The sequence below is a fragment of the Eurosta solidaginis genome, chromosome 5 (assembly GCF_040869045.1).
Source record: "Eurosta solidaginis isolate ZX-2024a chromosome 5, ASM4086904v1, whole genome shotgun sequence".
Taxonomy (NCBI): domain Eukaryota; kingdom Metazoa; phylum Arthropoda; class Insecta; order Diptera; family Tephritidae; genus Eurosta; species Eurosta solidaginis.
The window spans coordinates 165,551,699-165,573,044 of record NC_090323.1 but is presented as its reverse complement, the minus strand read 5'-3'; the positions used below and the strand labels follow the sequence as shown (position 1 = coordinate 165,573,044).

Here is a 21,346-nt window from a genome sequence, read left to right as displayed (position 1 = left end):
AGCTTGATGTATCTTTTTATGCATGAACCTCGTGCTGGATATGACCATGTTTCGAGCACCGGCAAAGCCAATCAGCCTCAGTCCGTTAGGAGAAGTTTCATTGTGTAGGCTGAACTTTCCGACTGTAGGGCCAAAAACACCTACTTTGCCCACCCTGGCGTTAAAGTAGCCAAGCACGACTTTTATATCATGACGAGGGCAGCGCTCGTATGTGCGTTCTAATTGTTCATAAAAAGCAAAGATTGATCGAAGAGTTACGCTCCGCTGCTTTCCACCGAAGTTTGCGCCTACAACATCTTTACTCTTCGATCAGGCTTTGTAAAAAGTGTCTTTCACCTCATCGTCTTTCTCCTCTTTCGACGCATGGGCGCAGACGAATGATATATTAACAATTTTGCTTTTATTCGGATAGCGGCGAGACGCTCGTCCACAGGCGTGAACGCCAGCACTTGGCGACAAAGTCTCTCTCCCACCACGAATACGACGCCGAAACTGCGCTTATTCGTATGGCCAGTCCAATAGATGTCACAATTTTTGATCTTCTTTCTTCCTTGCTTCGTCCAACGAATTTCTTGAATGGCGGTGATGCCAGATTTTGCTTTGACCAGGACATCAACCAGCCGGGCACCTGCACCAATCCCATTCAGGGAGCGGACGTTCCAGGTGCATGCCCTCAATTCATTGTCCTTCAAACGTTAACTACGAAAAACTAGCCTCGAGTTTACACTATCGATATATCAGGATTATTTATCAGGAAATAATTTAACTTACCCTTTGCAGATGTGGAGTGGGTGTAATTGATAAATGCACTGCGGATAACCGCTGCATAACACACATTTTTTTCAATATGCTGGCTATGCCACTTTCAGGCAGCTGCACTTTTCGGGCCTAAGTTTACATGAAACCCCTAAGAGCTTTGTTATGGCGTTCCACATTGAGTTTTTAAAGCTGTGCTTTTGTAATTTAAAAGTGAGTGAGAAAAAAAATATTCTCTTCCAACATGCAAAAACTGCAGTACAGCTCTTCACCTCCAGGCATATAACGCAGGGTATCCTTAGAGGGAGGAATTGTGGGAGTTGAAAGACAATGATGGTGACATTATAGTCACTGCGGAAGGCTGAAATCGAACTGGGAATGGGCTGCCCCCAAAGCATCTGTAGGCTGAAAATCGAACCAGCTTTCTGACTATTGCAGTCTATTTCAGATAAAGATGTATGCAATAGCCTCAGTGTTGCGATCTTCGTTGATAGGCGGACTGCTTTAAAAGCACTTGATTCTCACTGATTTTTCTCATTTGCAGAACGGTAAGATATATCATTAAGTCAGAGCTAAGAGCAGTTAATATCATACGATTCTGACAAATTTTGAAATAAACTCTGAGTTAAATGAAAACTGCAAATGAGCCTTATAATATGAATTTAAACGGAGGTGTCGAGCTTCGCTGGCATCCACATCTCATCTCATATCTCAATGTTTACCTTTGGTGGATTCAAAGGCACAGCAATATTGAAGAAAATAAATTTGCTGATAAGATGTCCGGGAAAGGTATCAAAATTAATATAAACGAGGCGACGTTCTCCATATGTTCACAACTGGATCCTTTGAAAAAAGAATTGGAATACACTTATACGGAAACAAATATTATGTGGACCAACCAGATTAACAAGGGTTATATTGCCAATTTTTGATGAAAAAAGAACAAGCTTCCTTCGCAAACTAAGCAAATCTGTGGTGAAAGTACTTAAAGGCCACTGTGCTTGTGCACCGCTGTTTCGACATTGGCGTATATTAACAAGTTTTCCCCGCAGAAAGTGTCTGGATGAAACTCGTCTTCAAATTTTGGAGGCAAGTTCCTAAGCACGTACTTACTATCGATTTCACCATTCACCGGCCGACAGTTCACCCCATTAACCACCCACCCATCATTAGTTCGCCTATAATTATCACTTGTCGCCAACTGCTCATGTAGTCCGGGATTCACGGTTTACCAATTTCTACGGTAGATTTGAGTGTAATGGTAGTATGTTGGCATATCTTACTAAAATTTTCCGGCTCTTACTTACTTAATTGGCGCTTAACCGTTTAAACGACTCAAGTAACGGCATAATCAACGTCAGAATCCTTAACAACATTTCTTTCCCCTCAGCGGTGATTTGGCAACCCCTCTGGCTGTAGTTGTGACATCTAAAACTTCTTCGAAGGTAGATTACGCCATCTTACGAGTAAGAGTTGGGTGTCGTGAACATCATCTAGAGTACCCTAAAACATGGATTCCCAAAAGCCGGAAGTGATCATCTTTTGCATACGCATTGGTTACGAAACTTTAGTAAGGTTTATATACCCCTGGCCTAGAACTATCCGAGCCTTTGAGGAAACCCATAAAATATACACACAAACAAACTAACACAAATCGATTTTATGTAAAATGTATTACTTTGTATAACACATTTATATTTTTTATACCAAAAATCGATAGATTTCTAATAGAAAATCGAAATTCTTTTGAAAACTAATTCGACAAATTTTCGATAACAAACCGATAACTTTTCGACAACGGGTCTATAACAAATTTAACACTTCAGTAACAAATCAATAGCTCGCTTCACCTCGCCGATAACAAATCGATACTAAACTCGCCAATAATGATTGTTATCATAACAGGCCATTAACATTTCGATAATAGATCGGCAATATGCCGTGAGGTTTCCGCTCTTTTTTAGGTTCAGGCTTCCCATATTTCCTCTACTTTCCTTTCACACCACACTTATGTACATTCTGGTACCTCTCACTCCAGCATACAATTCCAAGATCATAAGTTTATATTCTGGATTCACTCATACTGTGAGAAAAGATGTATAAAAAAAAAATACGGGCACGATTAACCTCCGAGGAAATTTAGGCCTAGCTACATATTTTACGCCGACGCCGAACGGCAGCTTCGAGGCAGGTGAATTTTCGCTGAGAAGCTTCACACCATGATTCAATTATTGTCTACAACTACACACATGCACATGCACCATTACTCAGTATGCTATTTTTTCGTTGTGCAAATAGTATTCATCATATTTACTACATTTAATTGATTTCGCTTTTCGTCGTATAAAAACTTACCTGCGCATCGGTAAAGAGAAAGACTGTGTGGTTTAAATTGAAACTGGCTGTCAACAATATCTTCTTCAGATCATCACGCCAATCAGTTTGTGAATATGTCTTTGTCACTTGAATTGTCATCAGGCGACAATCAGCAATACTGGCAGCCAATCTGCATGAGCTACGACGTCCCGAACCACCCATACCGACCATAAGCATATTACCGCGTGGCATTTGCAATACGCGTGAAACTCTGCAAATAACAAATAAGAAGTATACAACATACAAATAAATGCAATGATGCGTTTACAAGAACAATAATAATGCACACAAACTACGAATGATGTACTACTGTCTCTACTATAGATCAAAGCAACAATGCATGAAATCAAATGAAATGCAACGCATAAATGAATATGCGGCAAATGAGTCACATATGGTGCGTACAATCATCATATAGGCGCGCAAGACTCATTTGATGAAAAGATAAGTGAATTTTGGTGTTACGATGAGTGGTATTGTATTGCGTCGGCTTGATGACCAGCGGTGCAACAACTGTCAATGGTTGGCAGGCGGTTGTTTCGAAAACCACACATAAAACGCAAGTATTATAAGTGCAGATGTTGTTGGCATTGTATTGGGAAAAGGCGATGACGAGCTTCAGAGGTGGTATAGTTGGTGGCTAGCAGTGTGCGGCGTCGGTGTGCTACCACAAAAACATAAAATTAATAGAGTTTCCATATTGCTATGACACTTTAATGCGTTCTGCAATGTATTTTTATATTTATAAATGTATGTATGTATGAAATCATTTTGTTAAATAATAAATATGCAATCAAACAGTCGGTTGACTGTGATTTCCAATGCTGCAAAAAAAGTGCGTCACGTATACGCCACGTATGCCTGCACATTAGGGCGTACATTAAATGGTATTTTCATCAAAACGTTGCAAGGTAACAACAAAAATTGAGAAGAGTTACTTAAAATAGTCTGACTTCCTTTCCTGAGAACGGTTACTTAAAATAGTCTGACTTCCTTTCTTCCTTCAAATCTGACCTGCTTCACAAACAACTTATCTCAGAATTTTGTTAAAGAACACCATACTTGTATCTCTGTTGAAATTTTAGGAGGGATGATTTCAAAATAGGTTCTGTAATATTGCGCTCTTTCATAACATTATTGAATAAAATTAGTCAAACTTATCAAAAGTTTTCTGGGATAAGGCGTTTTAAAAAGGCAGCCATGAAAGTGAAAGAAAATCTTCAGTTTTGGTAAATTTGTTTGCCACATCTTAGCGATAAACGAATAAACAAAAGATGACGAATAAATAAAAGACAAATGAGGGATTTAAGGGGTTGATAAGCGCAATACCAAGTTTTATAGCTTCAGAGTCAATTATCACCCTCACCTACGCGAGGGGAACACTGTGACAAATATGCATGTATGATAAACCTATATAGCAGGCGAGTCTCTGACGACCACAAGGTCCTCATGGAAATAGCGGTGGAGCGGGATGACTTAGAGTTAAATGTGGTCATATTAATTGTTCCCGAGATGGTCGGGGCTAGTACCTCAATTGTGCTTGCTACCGGAACGTACTGGATCTATTTCAGGCAAAGAACTATCAACATCGGAGAGTGTCTTTATCGTTAAAACAACAACAACAATAACATGAATGAGCAAATGAATCAGATAACGTAATCAACTATTTTTGATAAGGCATTCTACTAAAATTCCGATTTTGTAGCACTAAGCTTAAAATTCTATATTTCAGTTTAAAGTCTTTAAAAGTTGGTGACGAAATAAAGTTGTTGCCAAAAGAATGACAAATAAAATACCAAATTTTGTTAATGTGGAGCATAAGCTGAGATATAATGAACGATAACAAAATTAAGAATTGGGGAAAAAGTTATACGAAGTTAAGAACCTCTCTCTAGGAAAAAACTATATATTCCTGAGCAAACCTTCCTTCAAATCCATGAGGTTTTGGCCACCCCAGCAAGTGTGTTTATGCATGCAATTGCATTTAGATATGCATATGTATGTATCATTCCACGATGATGGGTTTGACATCTTAACATACAGTTTAAAACTCAATTCGTGAAATATGATAATAATTCTTCAGAATAGTCCTTTTATGTTAGATGCACAGAGGTTGTTGAAGTTCCTAAAATATAAGTTTCTAGTCGAAATTTTGAGTCTATTTACGAACATATCCAACTTTTTATTTCGAGCTCTCTGGATCGTGGGAGATTTATTACTTGTACTTTGGTAAACACAATTGATTGGGCTATAAAACTGAATATTGAAAAAAATTCAGAGAACTCAAAAAATGTTCGTAATTTGCGTAACGCCAATTTCACACAGAGGGTTAATGAAGTAATTAGTCAAGTTTTCTAGATTAAAGGCCTAATTGAACTCAATCTTCCATACAAAATACAAATTCTTAATTATCTGATTATTGCTTTGAATGCCTAATCGAGTGAAAAATCCAGTCGTTTTTGCTTTGTGCTTCGAATTTTATTGTCAATGTAACAAATGAAAATCAAAAATAAATTATTTTCAATAATTTACGAAAAATAGAAAAGCACGAAAAAAATCAAAATTTAATTTTCGCTGCTTTTGCTGCAAAAGATAATATACCTTTTTCAAAAATAGGCACATATTTGGTTAGGTGCAACATCTATGGGTAGTTAAGAAGGAAACGGCTGCTTTCCATTTAAACTATTTTTTGTAAAAACGAAATATTTTTTTGGGGCTGCTGACAGATGTTCGCTTAATGAAGCAAAAAACTCTTTATAAAAAGGGACACTTAATTATTTCATTACATTTAACAGAATTGTGATTCGATTAAGTTTCTGTGTGAAACGGTATTAAATTTTTTCAAATTTCGGAATTTTTCCGTAAACGTTTCAGTAATTAGTTTGCATATTCATAGACATATTTTGAAAGATATTGAATAAAGAAGACAAGTTAAATTTGCCATTGCTATTTTTCTGTTCGCTGCTGTACGAACAGGGCAGGTGAGTTTTTGTTATCAGTATGGACCCATTCAGTGTATGTGCACTCATCACAGAATTGTCAGTTCAACTAATATACCAAGCAAATTTCTCAGTAAGTTTAATTAAGGTAAGGAAGGTTACTTGGAGAAATCGTAGGTCCATCGTGACTCCACAGAATATAGCGGTGAGTAAAGCCATAACTAATTAGATAATACTTTTGCAACAGATAATTTCTAGTTAAACCGATGCGGACCCTGGAAAAATGCTTGCCCAAATATAGCTGTAGTGCGACCTCTCTGATGATCCTAATCTTAAAATAGTCGGACGCAACTGCAAGCGAGGTCTGGTAATTTGTAACACTAGCGAAAGCTTTTCAAACGGAAGTTAACTTCACAAACCGTGGGAGTCGTAGATAGCATCCCATCCACAGGCCCTTAATCAAAGCAGATTCCCTTTGAAAGATACTGCAGCGATGGGCCGCTTTAGGCTTACATCGGGCTTTTGACAAAAGAAGTACCACCTATCACGACCTAAGAATGAAGCAGTCTACTGTTTCACATAAGTTTTCAAATAACGACTGAGATAAAAATGGCTCAAGGGGCAGTTTGGGATAAAGTTGAGGTGGTAAAGAATCCTAACCCATGCTACTGACTAGTCCTAAAAACGACCGAAACACAGCTAACTTTCACGCGATATTCTCAGAATATGTGACCAGCATTACGTTCAATGCCAATATAAATGTTATTCTAAGAAAGCGGCTGATTCTAATATGCGAATGCCCAAAGTTTCTAGAGCTATACATCATACTAGCACACAACATAACGACACGAGCATAACCTGATTGACTACCTTCTCATAAAGTCATTCAGAACCTTAAATGAGACTTTGCAGCCGCTAATAATGGCCGCCATGCATCACATGAATAAAACTCAAGCAAATCTAGCCCTGTCCTTAACATTCAGGACAGTCTTTGCTCAAAATCCCTAGATGTTTGAACCACTCAAACCGCCAGTTTCGTCTTGCCTTTTTTGACTGCAAGTCCACATGACATAGCGCGTCCATAAAGCAACGAAAAGTGTCGATCATGTTTTCCAGAAATATTATAAGATTGTCAGGTAATCTGCACCAGTAACGACACTTCAGCTTCTGGCTTCTAGTTCAACTGAAGCACGTTTACCAGCAAAACCCAGGGTAGAGAAGGTTTTTCAACTTTTAATATCTTTATATCTATTATGGTCCCTCCAGACTCTGTTGCCTATATTGTAGTTGGACTTCGATCACTTGGCGAGCTTTAGTTAATCAAGTTTTAGTTTGCTTACGTACCGAGGAGATCTACTTTCTTAAATGTTCTTCAATGTATAAAACTGCACGCATTGTATATTCTTTGTGAGATCGCTGGTTAGTGGACATTATTTCTTTTGAACTGCCCCCACAATAGACGTGCTGCAATCCTAACAGCGCCGCTTGGGGAATCATAGCGCTCCAATGGTTTTAGGATATGTAGTGACACTGATTTTGGTATGAAGTCCCGTTTACGACACTATTCCTCTAAAAGCTGCATGTTTGTTTACAGTTTTCGGGGAAACACTAATAGTGGAATAACCCACATACTTAAGTTGTTCTATTTTAATTCGAATACACACGCTTGATTGTGCAGTTATTATTATTTTGCATTCAGCAAAAGCCACATTCCAACACACACAAAAAACAATCAAATGAACCACACAAACCGCGCTGCGCAACCGCGTTTTACTTACCTCGATATGTGTTCGATTGCGAAACGGAATAATACCAAATCCATTGGTGTATGTGAGAATGTATTGTAATCACGCAGATAGTAGTGCATTAATTTTTCCAATTTATCATAACTTTCGACCTCATCGTAAATTTTCGGATCTGCATCTGGTTCCAAATAATTGCCATAAAATAAATTCCGCAAATCATCATCAGTCACTTTGGCGCCCGGCTCGGATATCCGTTCAGCGAATGCTTGCTCCAACGGAAAACGTAAATTCGTTTTGCATGCATTACTTACCATATCCAGTAGTGCATCACGATCATGTTTCTCAATCAGACTGTGAAATAAAAATAAAATATATACATATTTACATGTAAATATATGTACGTATGTGTGTGTGGCATTATTGTATATTTTCGAACATATGATATATGGCAAGCCAAACTTTACTACACTAAATACTAAACACAATGCGTGCAATGGAATTAGCGTGAAATGTGAAGGATTATGAATCAATGCCTAGCAAAATAAGCGTGACAAAAGGCGTATGCAAGCGTCGATGGTTACAAGTACAAATTGTGATTCAAATGCATTTTGTATGTTACGTGTTGAAGTTTGTATGGGCATTGGGGTGTGCTAGATCGGAAAACTGTGCTGTTGTTGTTGTTGTAGCAGTGCTTTGTCCCATCTAATAGGTGCGACATGTCAGAAATTGTCATCAATATCCTCACAACACATTTTGTATGTCGGGGCTGATTCTGGATACGTAAGAGTTTAACCTGTTACAGTATCCAGAGTTCCTATTCTGATAGTTCTGGGTATTTTTATTTAAGAATTGGATTCGCCAGGCAATTCCTGTGACAGAGGTACAACGCTTGTTTGTGAATATCACTGAGGACCTTCTTGTGCTTTCTCGCTTCATACGGTTGTGTTCTCAGGTGCCGTATTTCCTCATAATGATTAACCGTCCTGTTCATAGATGGGTACCCGGGTACCTTTTGCATATTCAAAAGCTACATAATCTACAAATAGAAATGAGTTAAAATTTTGTGGCATCCTATGGGAATAAGTTTTCTACAAAAAGGAGAGAAAATTTTTTCAAATATAATTTCATAAAGATGATTTTTTTAATAAATTAGTTTTTTATTACTAGTTTTCATGGGTGGGATACCCAGTACCACTAGCAGTTCTCACGTTAATAATAAGTGATTACATTTTAAATTAATAAATAACATGAAAAAGGTTATAAGTTTTCAAATCTTAACACTCAGGACACTTGTTTTTAATATGACTAAGGCAAATTGGTTTTCCACAAGTGCTGCATACTCTATGAACTGCTTTGTGGTACCCAGCCATGCGAACAAAGAAGAAACATTATTTATGAGCAGGACGGTTAAGGAGACTTTTAGGTCCTGCTTTTTTGAAAGGAATTTTCAGTTTGGTCGTTAAGCAAACTTCTGGTAGCACAACGTGTTCATTCAGCCTATTTGAGGTCCTTACGGACCAGCCAGTACAAGCTAACCTCACCTATGTTTCGTTTGAAAAGGATAAGCCCAGCTTATTTCAACTTTTTTTTCGTGAACCCAGCTTTTGAATGAAAGTCGTCGTAAAAACATTTCAAGTTGAAAACCCCGAGCTCAAAAAATATGCACACAATTTTTTTTAACACTTTGGTTCGGTTACCCAGGGTTGGCTTAGGATATCCCACTCTCGTTGAATCTGTTACTTTCCTTTGGCTCCCGCTAGGGAACTTTAATGACAATTTGTGAGTGGTCACGCCCATTGAATGGGGTGAAGCACTCTTAACACAAAAAAAAATGTGTTTGTTGAAAGCCCCTGATGAGAAAGAGCAACATGATTACTTTGTTGAAATAAGAGAAAGAGGGAGGACCTGTGCCATGATGGCACCTATGAAAGCAGCATTATTCCAGCTTGAGTTGGTAGACCGGTTCAAGGAGTTTTGTATGGGGTGGTCAAAAAAGCAGAGTCATCCCGATTCACTCATATGAACTGGAATATCGCCGCAGTCAGATTTGAAGGGGGCCACTATAAAATCAGCGCATCCTAATTAATTTAGGAGGAAGCCTGGGAGATATATAAAGTAAAGTCATCTACCCCGTTGGCCTTAACAAAGTTAATATTTAGGCTGAACTTCTTTTCCCATTTGACTCGTGCTACTTTTTAATTTTTCCGATAAATAAACGAGACGTGACCGACCTATTTTATGCCGACTCTAAATGAAATATAAAAGAAAATTAATGTTTGATGAGAAATACTTTATGTTAATATTACATCCGAACTCCGCTTAGCCAACTTGTTTTTTTATTGAAAACGTTCTTTTTGCAAATTTTTATGTTGCTTTGCTCAGGTTTTGAACCCAGGATAAGCTAGCATGCTGCTGTAGTGGAGCTGAAGTGATTGCTTAAATATACATCTACTCCCGCTAGATCAATTTCGAAGATAGAAGAACCAGCAGCAAATTTTCTATTTTGTTATGCCTTTCATTGTACTGCTGTGATGAGAAAAAATGTCTATATTTGCCTCTTTGGGGCTTACGATAAACCCGGGCAAGGTGTGCCGCCGTAAAAGGCGATTAAAATACAAACAATGAGTGTCAACCTCACCTACCCGTGACGAGTCCTGTTTATTTAGCAGACGAGGCTTTGGCGACCTCAAGTTTCTCATAGAACCAAGGGGTGGGGACAGATTGTCCCCCAAACACCAAAACCGTCTAAGAGTTTCATTATCGCCACAACAAACACAACAACAATAATTTGCTGTTGTAAAGTAATGTTTCTTTACTTGTTGGTTTCTACCTGTTACCCAGTTCGTCTCTCTAAGCCGCGCAGCTTTCCCATTGTATAATCTAAAGTGCAACTAAAGTAGCACTGGGGACAGTGCTATTGAAATGCTACGTGATACTATGACCTAGAAACAAGATGACATACACTCTTTTTTGCTTAACCAGTTTAAAATCAAAATTATTTAGAATTTAAAAAATTTTCGAGTAACATATTTTTGAAGCAAACAGCCATAGCGAAAATTTGCAGTATAAACAAGTAAAGAAGGCTAAGTTCGGGTGTAAGCGAACATTACATACTCAGCTGAGAGCTTTGAAGACAAAATAAGGGAAAATCACCATTTAGCAAAATGAACCTAGGTTAACCCTGGAATGTGTTTGTATGACATGTGCATCGAATGAAATGTGTTAATGATTATTTAAAACATAGTGGGCCTTAGTTCTATAGGTGGACGCCTCTTCGAGATATCGCAATAAAGGTGGACCAGGGGTGACTTTAGAATTTGTCTGTACGATATGGGTATCGAATTAAAAGTATTAACAAGGGTTTTAAAAGGGAGTAGCCCTTAGTTGTATATGTGAAGGCGTTTTCGAGATATCGACCAAAATGTGGACCAGGGTGACCCAGAACAGCTTCTGTCGGGTACCGCTAATTTATTTATATATATCGTACCACGAACAGTATTCCTGCCAAGATTCCAAGGGCTTTTGATTTCGCCCTGCCGAACTTTTTCATTTTCTTCTACTTACTTACTTCTACTACACACCCATTTTACAAAGTTTTTTTTAAAGTTATATTTTGCGTCAATAAACAAATCCAATTACCATATTTCATCTCTTTTTTCATATTTGGTACAGAATTATGGCATTTTTTTCATTTTTCGTAATTTTCGATATCGGAAAAGTGGATGTGGTCATAGTCGGATTTCGGCCATATTTTATACCAAGATAAAGTGACTTCAAATAAGTCCGTGAACTTTAGTTTAGTTAAGATATATCGTTTTTTGCACAAGTCATTGTGTTAACGGCCGAGCGGAAGGACAGACGGTCGACTGTGTATAAAAACTGGGCGTGGCTTCAACCGATTTCGCCCATTTTCACAGAAAACAGTTATCGTCATAGTTCCAAGCAAATTTCGCAAGGATTGGTAAATTTTTGTTCGACTTATGGCATTAAAAGTATTCTATACAAATTAGATGAAAGGCCGGAGTTACGCCCATTTTGAAATTTTCTTTTATTATTGTATTTTGCTGCACCATATCATTACTGGAGTCGAATGTTGATATAATTTACTTTTATACTGTAAAGATATTAAATTTTTTGTTAAAATTTGACTTAAAAAAAAACTTTTTTTAAAAGTGGGCGTGTTCGTCATGCGATTTCGCTAATTTATTTAGCACACATATAGTAATAGGAGTAACGTGCCTACCAAATTTCATCATGATATCTTAAACGACTGCCAAATTACAGCTTGCAAAACTTTTAAATTACCTTCTTTTAAAGGTGGGTGGTGCCACGCCCAATGTCCAAAATTTTTCTATTTTTCTATTTTGTGTCGTAAGATCAACGCGCCTACCAAGTTTCATCGCTTTATCAGTCTTTGGTAATGAATTATCGGACTTTTTCGGTTTTTCGAAATTTTCGATATCGAAAAAGTGGGCGCGGTTGTAGTCCGATTTCGTTCATTTTAAATAGCGATCTGAGATGAACTATCTCGATTAGTTTATGCCGTTACGGATTACCGTTATGCGAACAAAGTTAATATACTCTGTGAGCTCTGCCCAGCTGAGTATAATAAAAACACCCTAATGTATAGTTATATGTATTTATTTAAATATTAGATGATAAGCGTGGCTATTTGTTAAAACAACCTAACTCGATTTAGGATATTGGTGATAAGTTGACCAATAATATAAAAAGCTATTAGCACCTCATCCATGTTGGTCACTTGTTTTAATAGATTGCTACACAGTTATTTAAATGGTTTCTTAAGCTCATATAAACTGAGGACATTAAATTTATAATTATATTATTATAAATATTTGCATGCACACATATTTACGCAGAATTTTAAGTAAATGTATAAAGGTTTATAATCAGTTTACAAAATAGTTGTTACCGCTGTGCTATGATAAATATATAATAAGTCCGCTCTAAATTATGTTTTATCTTTATTTTTGAATAAATGTCAAAACAAAGTCATAATCTGAAGTAAGTAAGGACGTCTAAGTTCGGGTGAAACCTACCTTTATATACCCAGTTGTGTATTCTCAAGGGCTTTTGATTTACGCCCTGCAAAACTTAAAAATTTTCTTCTACTAAATGTGAGCGGTGTCACGCCCATTTTCCAAAAGTCCAAATTTATCTCGATTAGTTTCTACCGTTACAGAATACCATTATGCGAACAAAATTAATATACTCTATGCGCTCTGCTCATCTGAATATAATTATAGCTGTGTTGGTTTCGTATATGGTTTATAAGTGGCTTTTAATTCCATATCACATACGTTTGGGAAATATCGACCAAATTGAAGACCAAGGACGACTTTTTTTGGAACGGTTTTCCTTCATCCTTTGTCAAATAAGGGAAAATCACCACGTAGGAAAATGAACCCTGAAATGTGTTTGTGTGACATGGGTATCATATTAAAGGTGTTAATTTTAAAAGAGGGTGGGCCTTAGTTCTATAGGTGGACGCATTTTAGAGATATCGCCATAAAGGCGGAACAGGCGTGACTCTAGAATGTGTTTGTACGATATGATTATCAAATTAAAGGTATTAATGTGGGTTCGAGATATCGACCAAAATGTGGACCAATGTGACCCACAACATCATCTGTCGGGTACCGCTAATTTTTTATATATGTAATACGACGAACAGTATTCCTGCCAAGATTCCAGGGGCTTTTGAGTTCTCCCTGCAGAACTTTTTCATTTTGTTCTACTTAATATGGTAGATGTCACACCCATTTTACAAAGTTTTTTCTAAAGTTATATTTTGCGTCAATAAACCAATCCAATTACCATGTTTAATCTCTTTTTTCATATTTGGTATAGAATTATCGCATTTTTTCATTTTTCATAATTTTCGATATCGAAAAAGTGGGCGTGGTCATAGTCGGATTTCGGCCATTTTTTATACCAAGACAAAGTGAGTTCAGATAAGTACGTGAACTAAGTTTAGTAAAGATATATCGATTTTTGCTCAAGTTATCGTGTTAACGGGCGAGCGGAAGGACAGACTTATATACTTATATCCTGTAAAGATTTCATACTTATATACTGTAAAGATTTCAAATTTTTTGTTAAAATTTGTCTTAAAAAAAATTTTTTTTTAAAAGTGGGCGCGTTCGTCATCAAATTTTGCTAATTTTTATTTAGCACACATATAGTGAGAGGAGTAACGTGCGTGCCAAATTTCATCTTCATATCTTCAACGACTGGCAAATTACACCCTGCAAAACTTTTAAATTACCTTCTTTTAAAAGTGGGCGGTGCCACGCCCATTGTCCAAATATTTACTAATTTTCTATTTTGCGTCAAAAGGTCTATGGACCTACCAAGTTTCATCGCTTTATCCGTCTTTGGTAATGAATTATCGCACTTTTTCGGTTTTTCGAAATTTTCTATATCGAAAAAGTGGGCGTGATTGTAGTCCGATTTCGTTCATTTTAAACAGCGATCTGAGATGAGCGGCCAAGAACCCACATACCAAATTTCATCAAGATACCTCAAAATTGACTCAAGTTATCGTGTTTACAGACGGACGGACACACGGACGGACGGACATGGCTAAATGACTTTCTTTTTTCACCCAGATCATTTTGATATATAGAAGTCTATATCTATCTCGATTAGTTTGTGCCGTTACGGATTACCGTTATGCGAGCAAAGTTAATATACTCTGTGAGCTCCGCTCAGCTGAGTATAAAAAGGCGTACGCTAATGTACATATATAACATAATGAGTGAACATAAATATCTTACAAAATTTTGTAAATGACCACAAAGCTTTGCACTAAGTCAGTGAATTGTAATACTTATCGCTACGTTGGTTTATTGGTGGAAATGAAGGTTTTAAAATTCAGGAATTGAGGTTTTGGGGGAAAATTGACAATCAGGATTAGAGTTTAGTTTAAATCATATATGTAATACTCATATATATAATACTACTATATTGCTCCAAAAGGCTAGGTACATTCCCAAACATCAGAGTGCCGATATATTGCTGTTTAAACGTTTTTGTTTATGTACTCAATAATCGAATGTACCTAAATTTAAATTTAAATACCATATACATATGTGCTATACGCAGACATCAACATAGTCCAGCGAATTAAAACGCAGCGGCTGCGCTGGCTAGGCCATGTTATTGGAATGAAAGATGATGCTCCGGCCAAGAAAGTGTTTCTCTCGGAACCCGCCTATGGAAGCAGAGGTAGAGGGGGTCCCCAATCCTTTGGAAGGTGATTTAAACTCCCTTGGCGTGACCATTTGGCGCCGGTTGGCGGAGCGAAGGAGCGACTGGCGCGCCTCGTTGGACGGCCGTAACCGTTTAGACGGTTAAGCGCCAACTAAGTAAGTAAGTTATATGTAATACTCCTATATTGCTAATAGAAAATCCTCGCAATGTGTTTTGAATTCGAAATCAAAACAAGACAGCCTATAAAATTTTAGTGATTGTAGCAGCATAAGTGTGACAAGAAAAAATTAAAATTTAGGTACATATTAGATTATTGAATACAAAAATACTTAAACAGCAATATATCGGCACTCTGATGTTTGGGATTGTACCTAGCCTTTTGTAGCAATATAGTAGTATTATATATATGGTTTGGATATACGAACAAATTAATTTTATTAAGTCTGATTGACAGATATTCACACATAGTAACAGTTTCGCTCTATTTTTAGTTTTTAATGTTAATGGGATGCAGAGCGAGACCGTTGGCAGCGACACTTGTACCAACAGCATTAAAGTTTGAGCTGCAGGGTTGAGCTTATTTGTCGTCTCCTTTGCTTCAAAGCCTTTCAACGCTTCATGCGTTATCCTCAGGAAGCTATTTGTTGAAATACTTTAATTATTTAACAATTTTTTTATACTCAGCTGTGCAGAGCTCACAAAGTATATTAACTTTGTTCGCATAACGGTAATCCGTAACGGCATAAACTAATCGAGATAGATATATATATATCAAAATAACCTGGGCGAAAAAAGAAATTCATTTAGCCATGTCCGTCTGTCGGTCCGTCTGTCCGTAAACACGATAACTTGATTAAATCATGAAGTATCTTGATGAATTTTGGTATGTAGGTTCCTGGGCGCTCATCTCAGATTACTATTTAAAATGAACGAAATCGGACTACAACCAAAAATTCGAAATTTCGAAAAACCGAAAAAGTGCGATAATTCATTACCAAAGACGGCTAAAGCGATGGAACTTGGTAGGTGCGTTGACGCAAAATAGAAAATTAGTAAAATTTTGGACAATGGGCGTGGCACCGCCCACTTTTAATAGAAAGTAATTTAAAAGTTTTGCAAGCTGTAATTTCGCACTCGTTGAAGATATCATGATGAAATTTGGCAAGAGCGTTACTCCTATTACTATATGTATGCTGAATAAAAATTAGCGAAATCGGATAACGAACACGCCCACTTTAAAAAAAAATTTTGTTTTTAATTCAAATTAAAAACAAGTAAGGAAGGTTAAGTTCGGGTGTAACCGAACATTACATACTCAGTTGAGAGCTATGGTGACAACATAAGGGAAAATAACCATGTAGGAAAATGAACCGAGGGAAACCCTGGAATGTGTTTGTATGACATGTGTATCAAATGAAAGGCATTAAAGAGTATTTTATGAGGGAGTGGACCATAGTTCTATAGGTGGATGCCATTTAGGGATATAGCCATAAAGGTGGATCAGGGTTGACTCTAGAATGCGTTTGTACGATATGGGTATCAAATTAAAGGTATTAATGAGTATTTTAAAAGGGAGTAATCCTTAGTTCCATAGGTGGACGCCGTTTCGAGATATCGCCACAAAGGTGGAACAGGGGTGACCCTAGAATTTGTTTGGACAATATGGGCATCAAACGAATGGTGATAATGAGTATTTTAAAAGGGAGTGGGCCTTAGTTCTATAGGTGGATGCCGTTTCTAAATATCGCCGTAAAGGTGGACCAGGGTTGACTCTAGAATGTGTTTGTACGATATGGGTATCAAATTAAAGGTATTAATGAGGGTTTTAAAAGGGAGTGGTGGTAGCTGTATAGGTGGTCGCCTTTTCGAGATATCGCAATAAAGGTGGACCAGGGAGGACTCTAGAATGCGTTTGTACGATATGGGTATAAAATGAAAGGTGTTAATGAGTGTTTGAAAAGGGAGTAGTCCTTAGTCCCATAGGTGGACGCCGTTTCGAGATATCGCCATAAAGGTGGACCAGGGGTGATTCTAGAATGCGTTTGTACGATATGGGTATCAAATGAAAGGTGTTAATGAGTATTTTAAAAGGGAGTAATCCTTAGTCCCATAGGAGAACGCCGTTTCGAGATATCGCCATAAAGGTGGACCAGGGGTGACCCTAGAATTTGTTTGTACAATATGGGTATCAAAAGAAAGGTGTTAATAAGTATTTTAAAAGGGAGTAATCCTTAGTCCCATAGGTGGACGCCGTTTCGAGATATCGCCATAAAGGTGGACCAGGGGTGACTCTAGAATGTGTTTGTACGATATGGGTATCAAATTAAAGGTATTAATGAGGGTTTTAAAAGGGAGTGGTGGTTGTTGTATAGGTGGTCGCATTTTCGAAATATCGTCATAAAGGTGGACCAGGGGTGACTCTAGAATTTGTTTGTACAATATGGGTATCAAAAGAAAGGTGTTAATGAGTACTTTAAAAGGGAGTAATCCTTAGTTCCATAGGTGGACGCCGTTTCGAGATATCGTCATAAAGGTGGGCCAGGGGTGACTCTAGACTTTGTTAGTACGATATGGGCATCAAACGAAACGTGTTAATGAGTATTTTAAAAGGGAGTGGGCCTTAGTTCTATAGGTGTTCGCCTTTTCGAGATATCGCAATAAAGGTGGACCAGGGGTGACTTTAGAATATGTTTGTACGATATGGGTATCAAATGAAAGGTGTTAATGAGTATTTTAAAAGGGAGTGGGCCTTAGTTCTATAGGTGGACGCCGTTTCGAAATATCGTCATAAAGGTGGGCCAGGGGTGACTCTAGAATGTGTTTGTACGATATGGGTATCAAAATAAAGGTATTAATGAGGGTTTTAAAAGGGAGTGGTGGTTGTTGTATAAGTGGTCGCATTTTCGAAATATCGCCATAAAGGTGGACCAGGGGTGACTCTAGAATTTGTTTGTACAATATGGGTATCAAAAGAAAGGTGTTAATAAGTATTTTAAAAGGGAGTAATCCTTAGTTCCATAGGTGGACGCCGTTTCGAGATATCGCCATAAAGGTGGGCCAGGGGTGACTCTAGAATTCGTTTGTGCAATATGGGTATCAAACGAAAGGAGTTAATGAGTATTTTAAAAGGGAGTGGTGGTAGTTGTATATGTGAAGGCGTTTTCCAGATATCGACCAAAATGTGGACCAGGGTGACCCAGAACATCATCTCTTGGATACCGCTAATTTATTTATATATGTAATACCTGCCAAGATTTTAAGGGTTTTTTATTTCGCCCTGCAGACATTTTTCATTTTCTTCTACTTAATATGGTAGGTGTCACAACCATTTTATAAAGTTTTTTCTAAAGTTATATTTCGCTTCAATAAAACAGTCCAATTACCTTACCATGTTTCATCCCTTTTTCGTATTTGGTATAGAATTATGGAATTTTTTTCATTTTTCGTAATTTTCGATATCGAAAAAGTGGGCATGGTCATAGGCGGATTTCGTTCATTTTTCATACCAAGATAAAGTGAGTTCAAGTAAGCACGTGAACTAAGTTCATTAAAGATATGTCGATTTTTGCTCAAGTTATCGAGTTAACGGCCATGCGGAAGGACAGACGGACGACTGTGTATAAAAACTGGGCGTGGCATCAACCGATTTCGCCCATTTTCACAGAAAAGAGTTAACGTCATAAAATCTATGCCCCTACCCAATTTCAAAAGGATTGGTTAATTTTTGTTCGACTTATGGCGTTAAAAGTATCCTAGACAAATTAAATGAAAAAGGGCGGAGCCACGCCCATTTTGAAATTTTCTTTTATTTTTGTATTTTGTTGCACTATATCATTACTGGAGTTGAATGTTGACATAATTTACTTATATACTGTAAAGATATTAAATTTTTTGTTAAAATTTTACTTTAAAAAATTTTTTTTTTTTTAAGTGGGCGTGGTCCTCCTCCGATTTTGCTAATTTTTATTAATCGTACATATAGTAATAGGAGTAACGTTCCTACCAAATTTCATCATGATATCTTCAACGACTGCCAAATTACAGCTTGCAAAATTTTAAATTACCTTCTTTTAAAAGTGGGCGGTGCCACCCCCATTGTCCAAAATTTTACTAATTTTCTATTTTGCGTCATAAGTTCAACTCATCTACCAAGTTTCGTCGCTTTATCTGTCTTTTGTAATGAATTATCGCAATTTTTCGGTTTTTCGAAATTTTCGATATCGAAAAAGTGGGCGTGGTTATAGTCCGATATCGTTCATTTTAAATAGCGATCTGAGATGAGTGCTCAGGAACCTACATACCGAATTTCATCAAGATACCTCAAAATTTACTCAAGTTATCGTGTTAACGGACGGACGGACGGACATGGCTCAATCAAATTTTTTTTCGATCCTGATTATTTTGATATATGGAAGTCTATATCTATCTCGATTCCTTTATATATGTACAACCAACCGTTATCCAATCAAACGTAATATACTCTGTGAGCTCTGCTCAACTGAGTATAAAAAAAATTTTAAATCTTTACAGTATATAAGTAAATTATGTCAACATTCAATTCCAGTAATGATATGGTGCAAAAAGTACAAAAATAAAAGAAAATTTCAAAATAGGCGTGGTTCCGCCCTTTTTCATTTAATTCGTCTAGGATGCTTTTAATGCCATAAGTCGAACAAAGATTTACCAATCCTTGTGAAATTTGGTAGGGGCATAGCTTCTATGACAAGAAAATGGGCGAAATCGGTAGACGCCACGCGCAGTTTTTATACACAGTCGACCGTCTGTCCTTCCGCTCGGCCCCTAACACGATAACTTGAGCAAAAATCGATATATCTTTAATAAACTTAGTTCATGTACTTATCTGAACTCACTTTACCTTGGTATAAAAAATGGCCGAAATCCGACTGACCACGCCAACTTTTTCAATATCGAAAATTACGAAAAATGAAAAAAATGCCATAATTCTATACCAAATACGAAAAAAGGGATGAAACATGGTAATTGGATTGGTTTATTGACGCAAAATATAACTTTAGAGAAAACTTTGTAAAATGGGTGTGACACCTTCCATATTAAGAAAAATGAAAAAGTTCTGGAGGGCGAAATCAAAAGCCCATGGAATTTTGGCAGGAATACTGTGCGTGGTATGACATACATATATAAATTAATTAGTGGTACCCGACAGATGATGCTCTGGGTCACCCTGGTCCACATTTTGGTCAATATCTCGAAAACGCCTTCACATATACAACTAAGGGCCACTCCCTTTTAAAACCGTCATTAATACTTTTAATTTGATACCCATATCGTAAAAACACATTCTTATTGCGATATCTCGAAAAGCCGTCCACCTATAGAACTAAGGCCCACTACGTTTTAAATATCATTAGCACCTTTAGTTTGCTACCCATATCGTACAAACGCTTTCTAGAGTCACCCCATGTCCACCTTTATGGCGATATCTCGAAAAGGCGTCCACCTATAGAACTAAGGCCCACTTCCTTTTAAAATACGCATTAACACCTTTAATTTGATACGGTGGCATTACCGCAATACAAGATATTTGTACTTATGTACATGCCAGAATAGGTCTAGCTTGAAATGCATAAGCAAATGAATTTCACTTTCGAACACAGACAAATTACTCATAGCGACACAGTCATAGCGGCATAGCTAAGTTACATTGAACCCAACGGGGAGCCATATCCATTTACAGTTGCTTAACACATAAACATAACTGACAGACAGCGTCGGTTTGTCGGTGCGACTGATCAAACATTATTACATAGTTAGGTAATAAGAATATTGCACTGAATAGGTATATAGAAATAGAAAATAGAATGTAGTTATTTTAGTGTGTAAGTATTATACAAAAATATTGTAATAGTATTGTAGGAATAATTCCTATAAAAAGGGAAAGCATTTGTTAATAAACATTCAATCTTAGTCTGATGTCTGCGCTGAACATTAGCGCCAGCAAAAATTCTTTTGTTTTAATTCAACAGGCATACTATACATGGCGATCCTGCCGTTGTTTTAATTTCAGTTAATACATTCAGTTAATAGTTTACAATACCGATATCGTACAAAGACATTCTAGAGGTACCCCTGGCCCACCTTTATGGCGATATCTCGAAAAGGCATCCACGTATAGATCTAAGGCCCACTCCCTTTGAAAATAATCATTAACACCTTTCATTTAATACCCATATCGTACAAACGCTTTCTAGAGTCACCCCTGGTCAACCTTTATGGCGATATCTCGAAAAGGCATCCACCTATAGAACTAAGGCC

At 37.2% G+C, this 21,346-nt stretch overlaps 1 protein-coding gene across 1 annotated transcript in view; it reads right to left on the bottom strand.

Annotated features, from left to right (window-relative positions):
• Dnah3 (dynein heavy chain 3, axonemal) overlaps positions 1–21,346 on the bottom strand; it is a 457,577-nt gene that overhangs the window by 171,702 nt on the left and 264,529 nt on the right. The window contains exons 42-43 of the mRNA XM_067756774.1: positions 7,850–8,167; positions 3,112–3,343 (exon numbers count right to left, since the gene is read on the bottom strand). Coding sequence (XP_067612875.1) covers positions 3,112–3,343; positions 7,850–8,167 — 550 coding nt within the window. The remainder of the gene's footprint in view (positions 1–3,111; positions 3,344–7,849; positions 8,168–21,346) is intronic.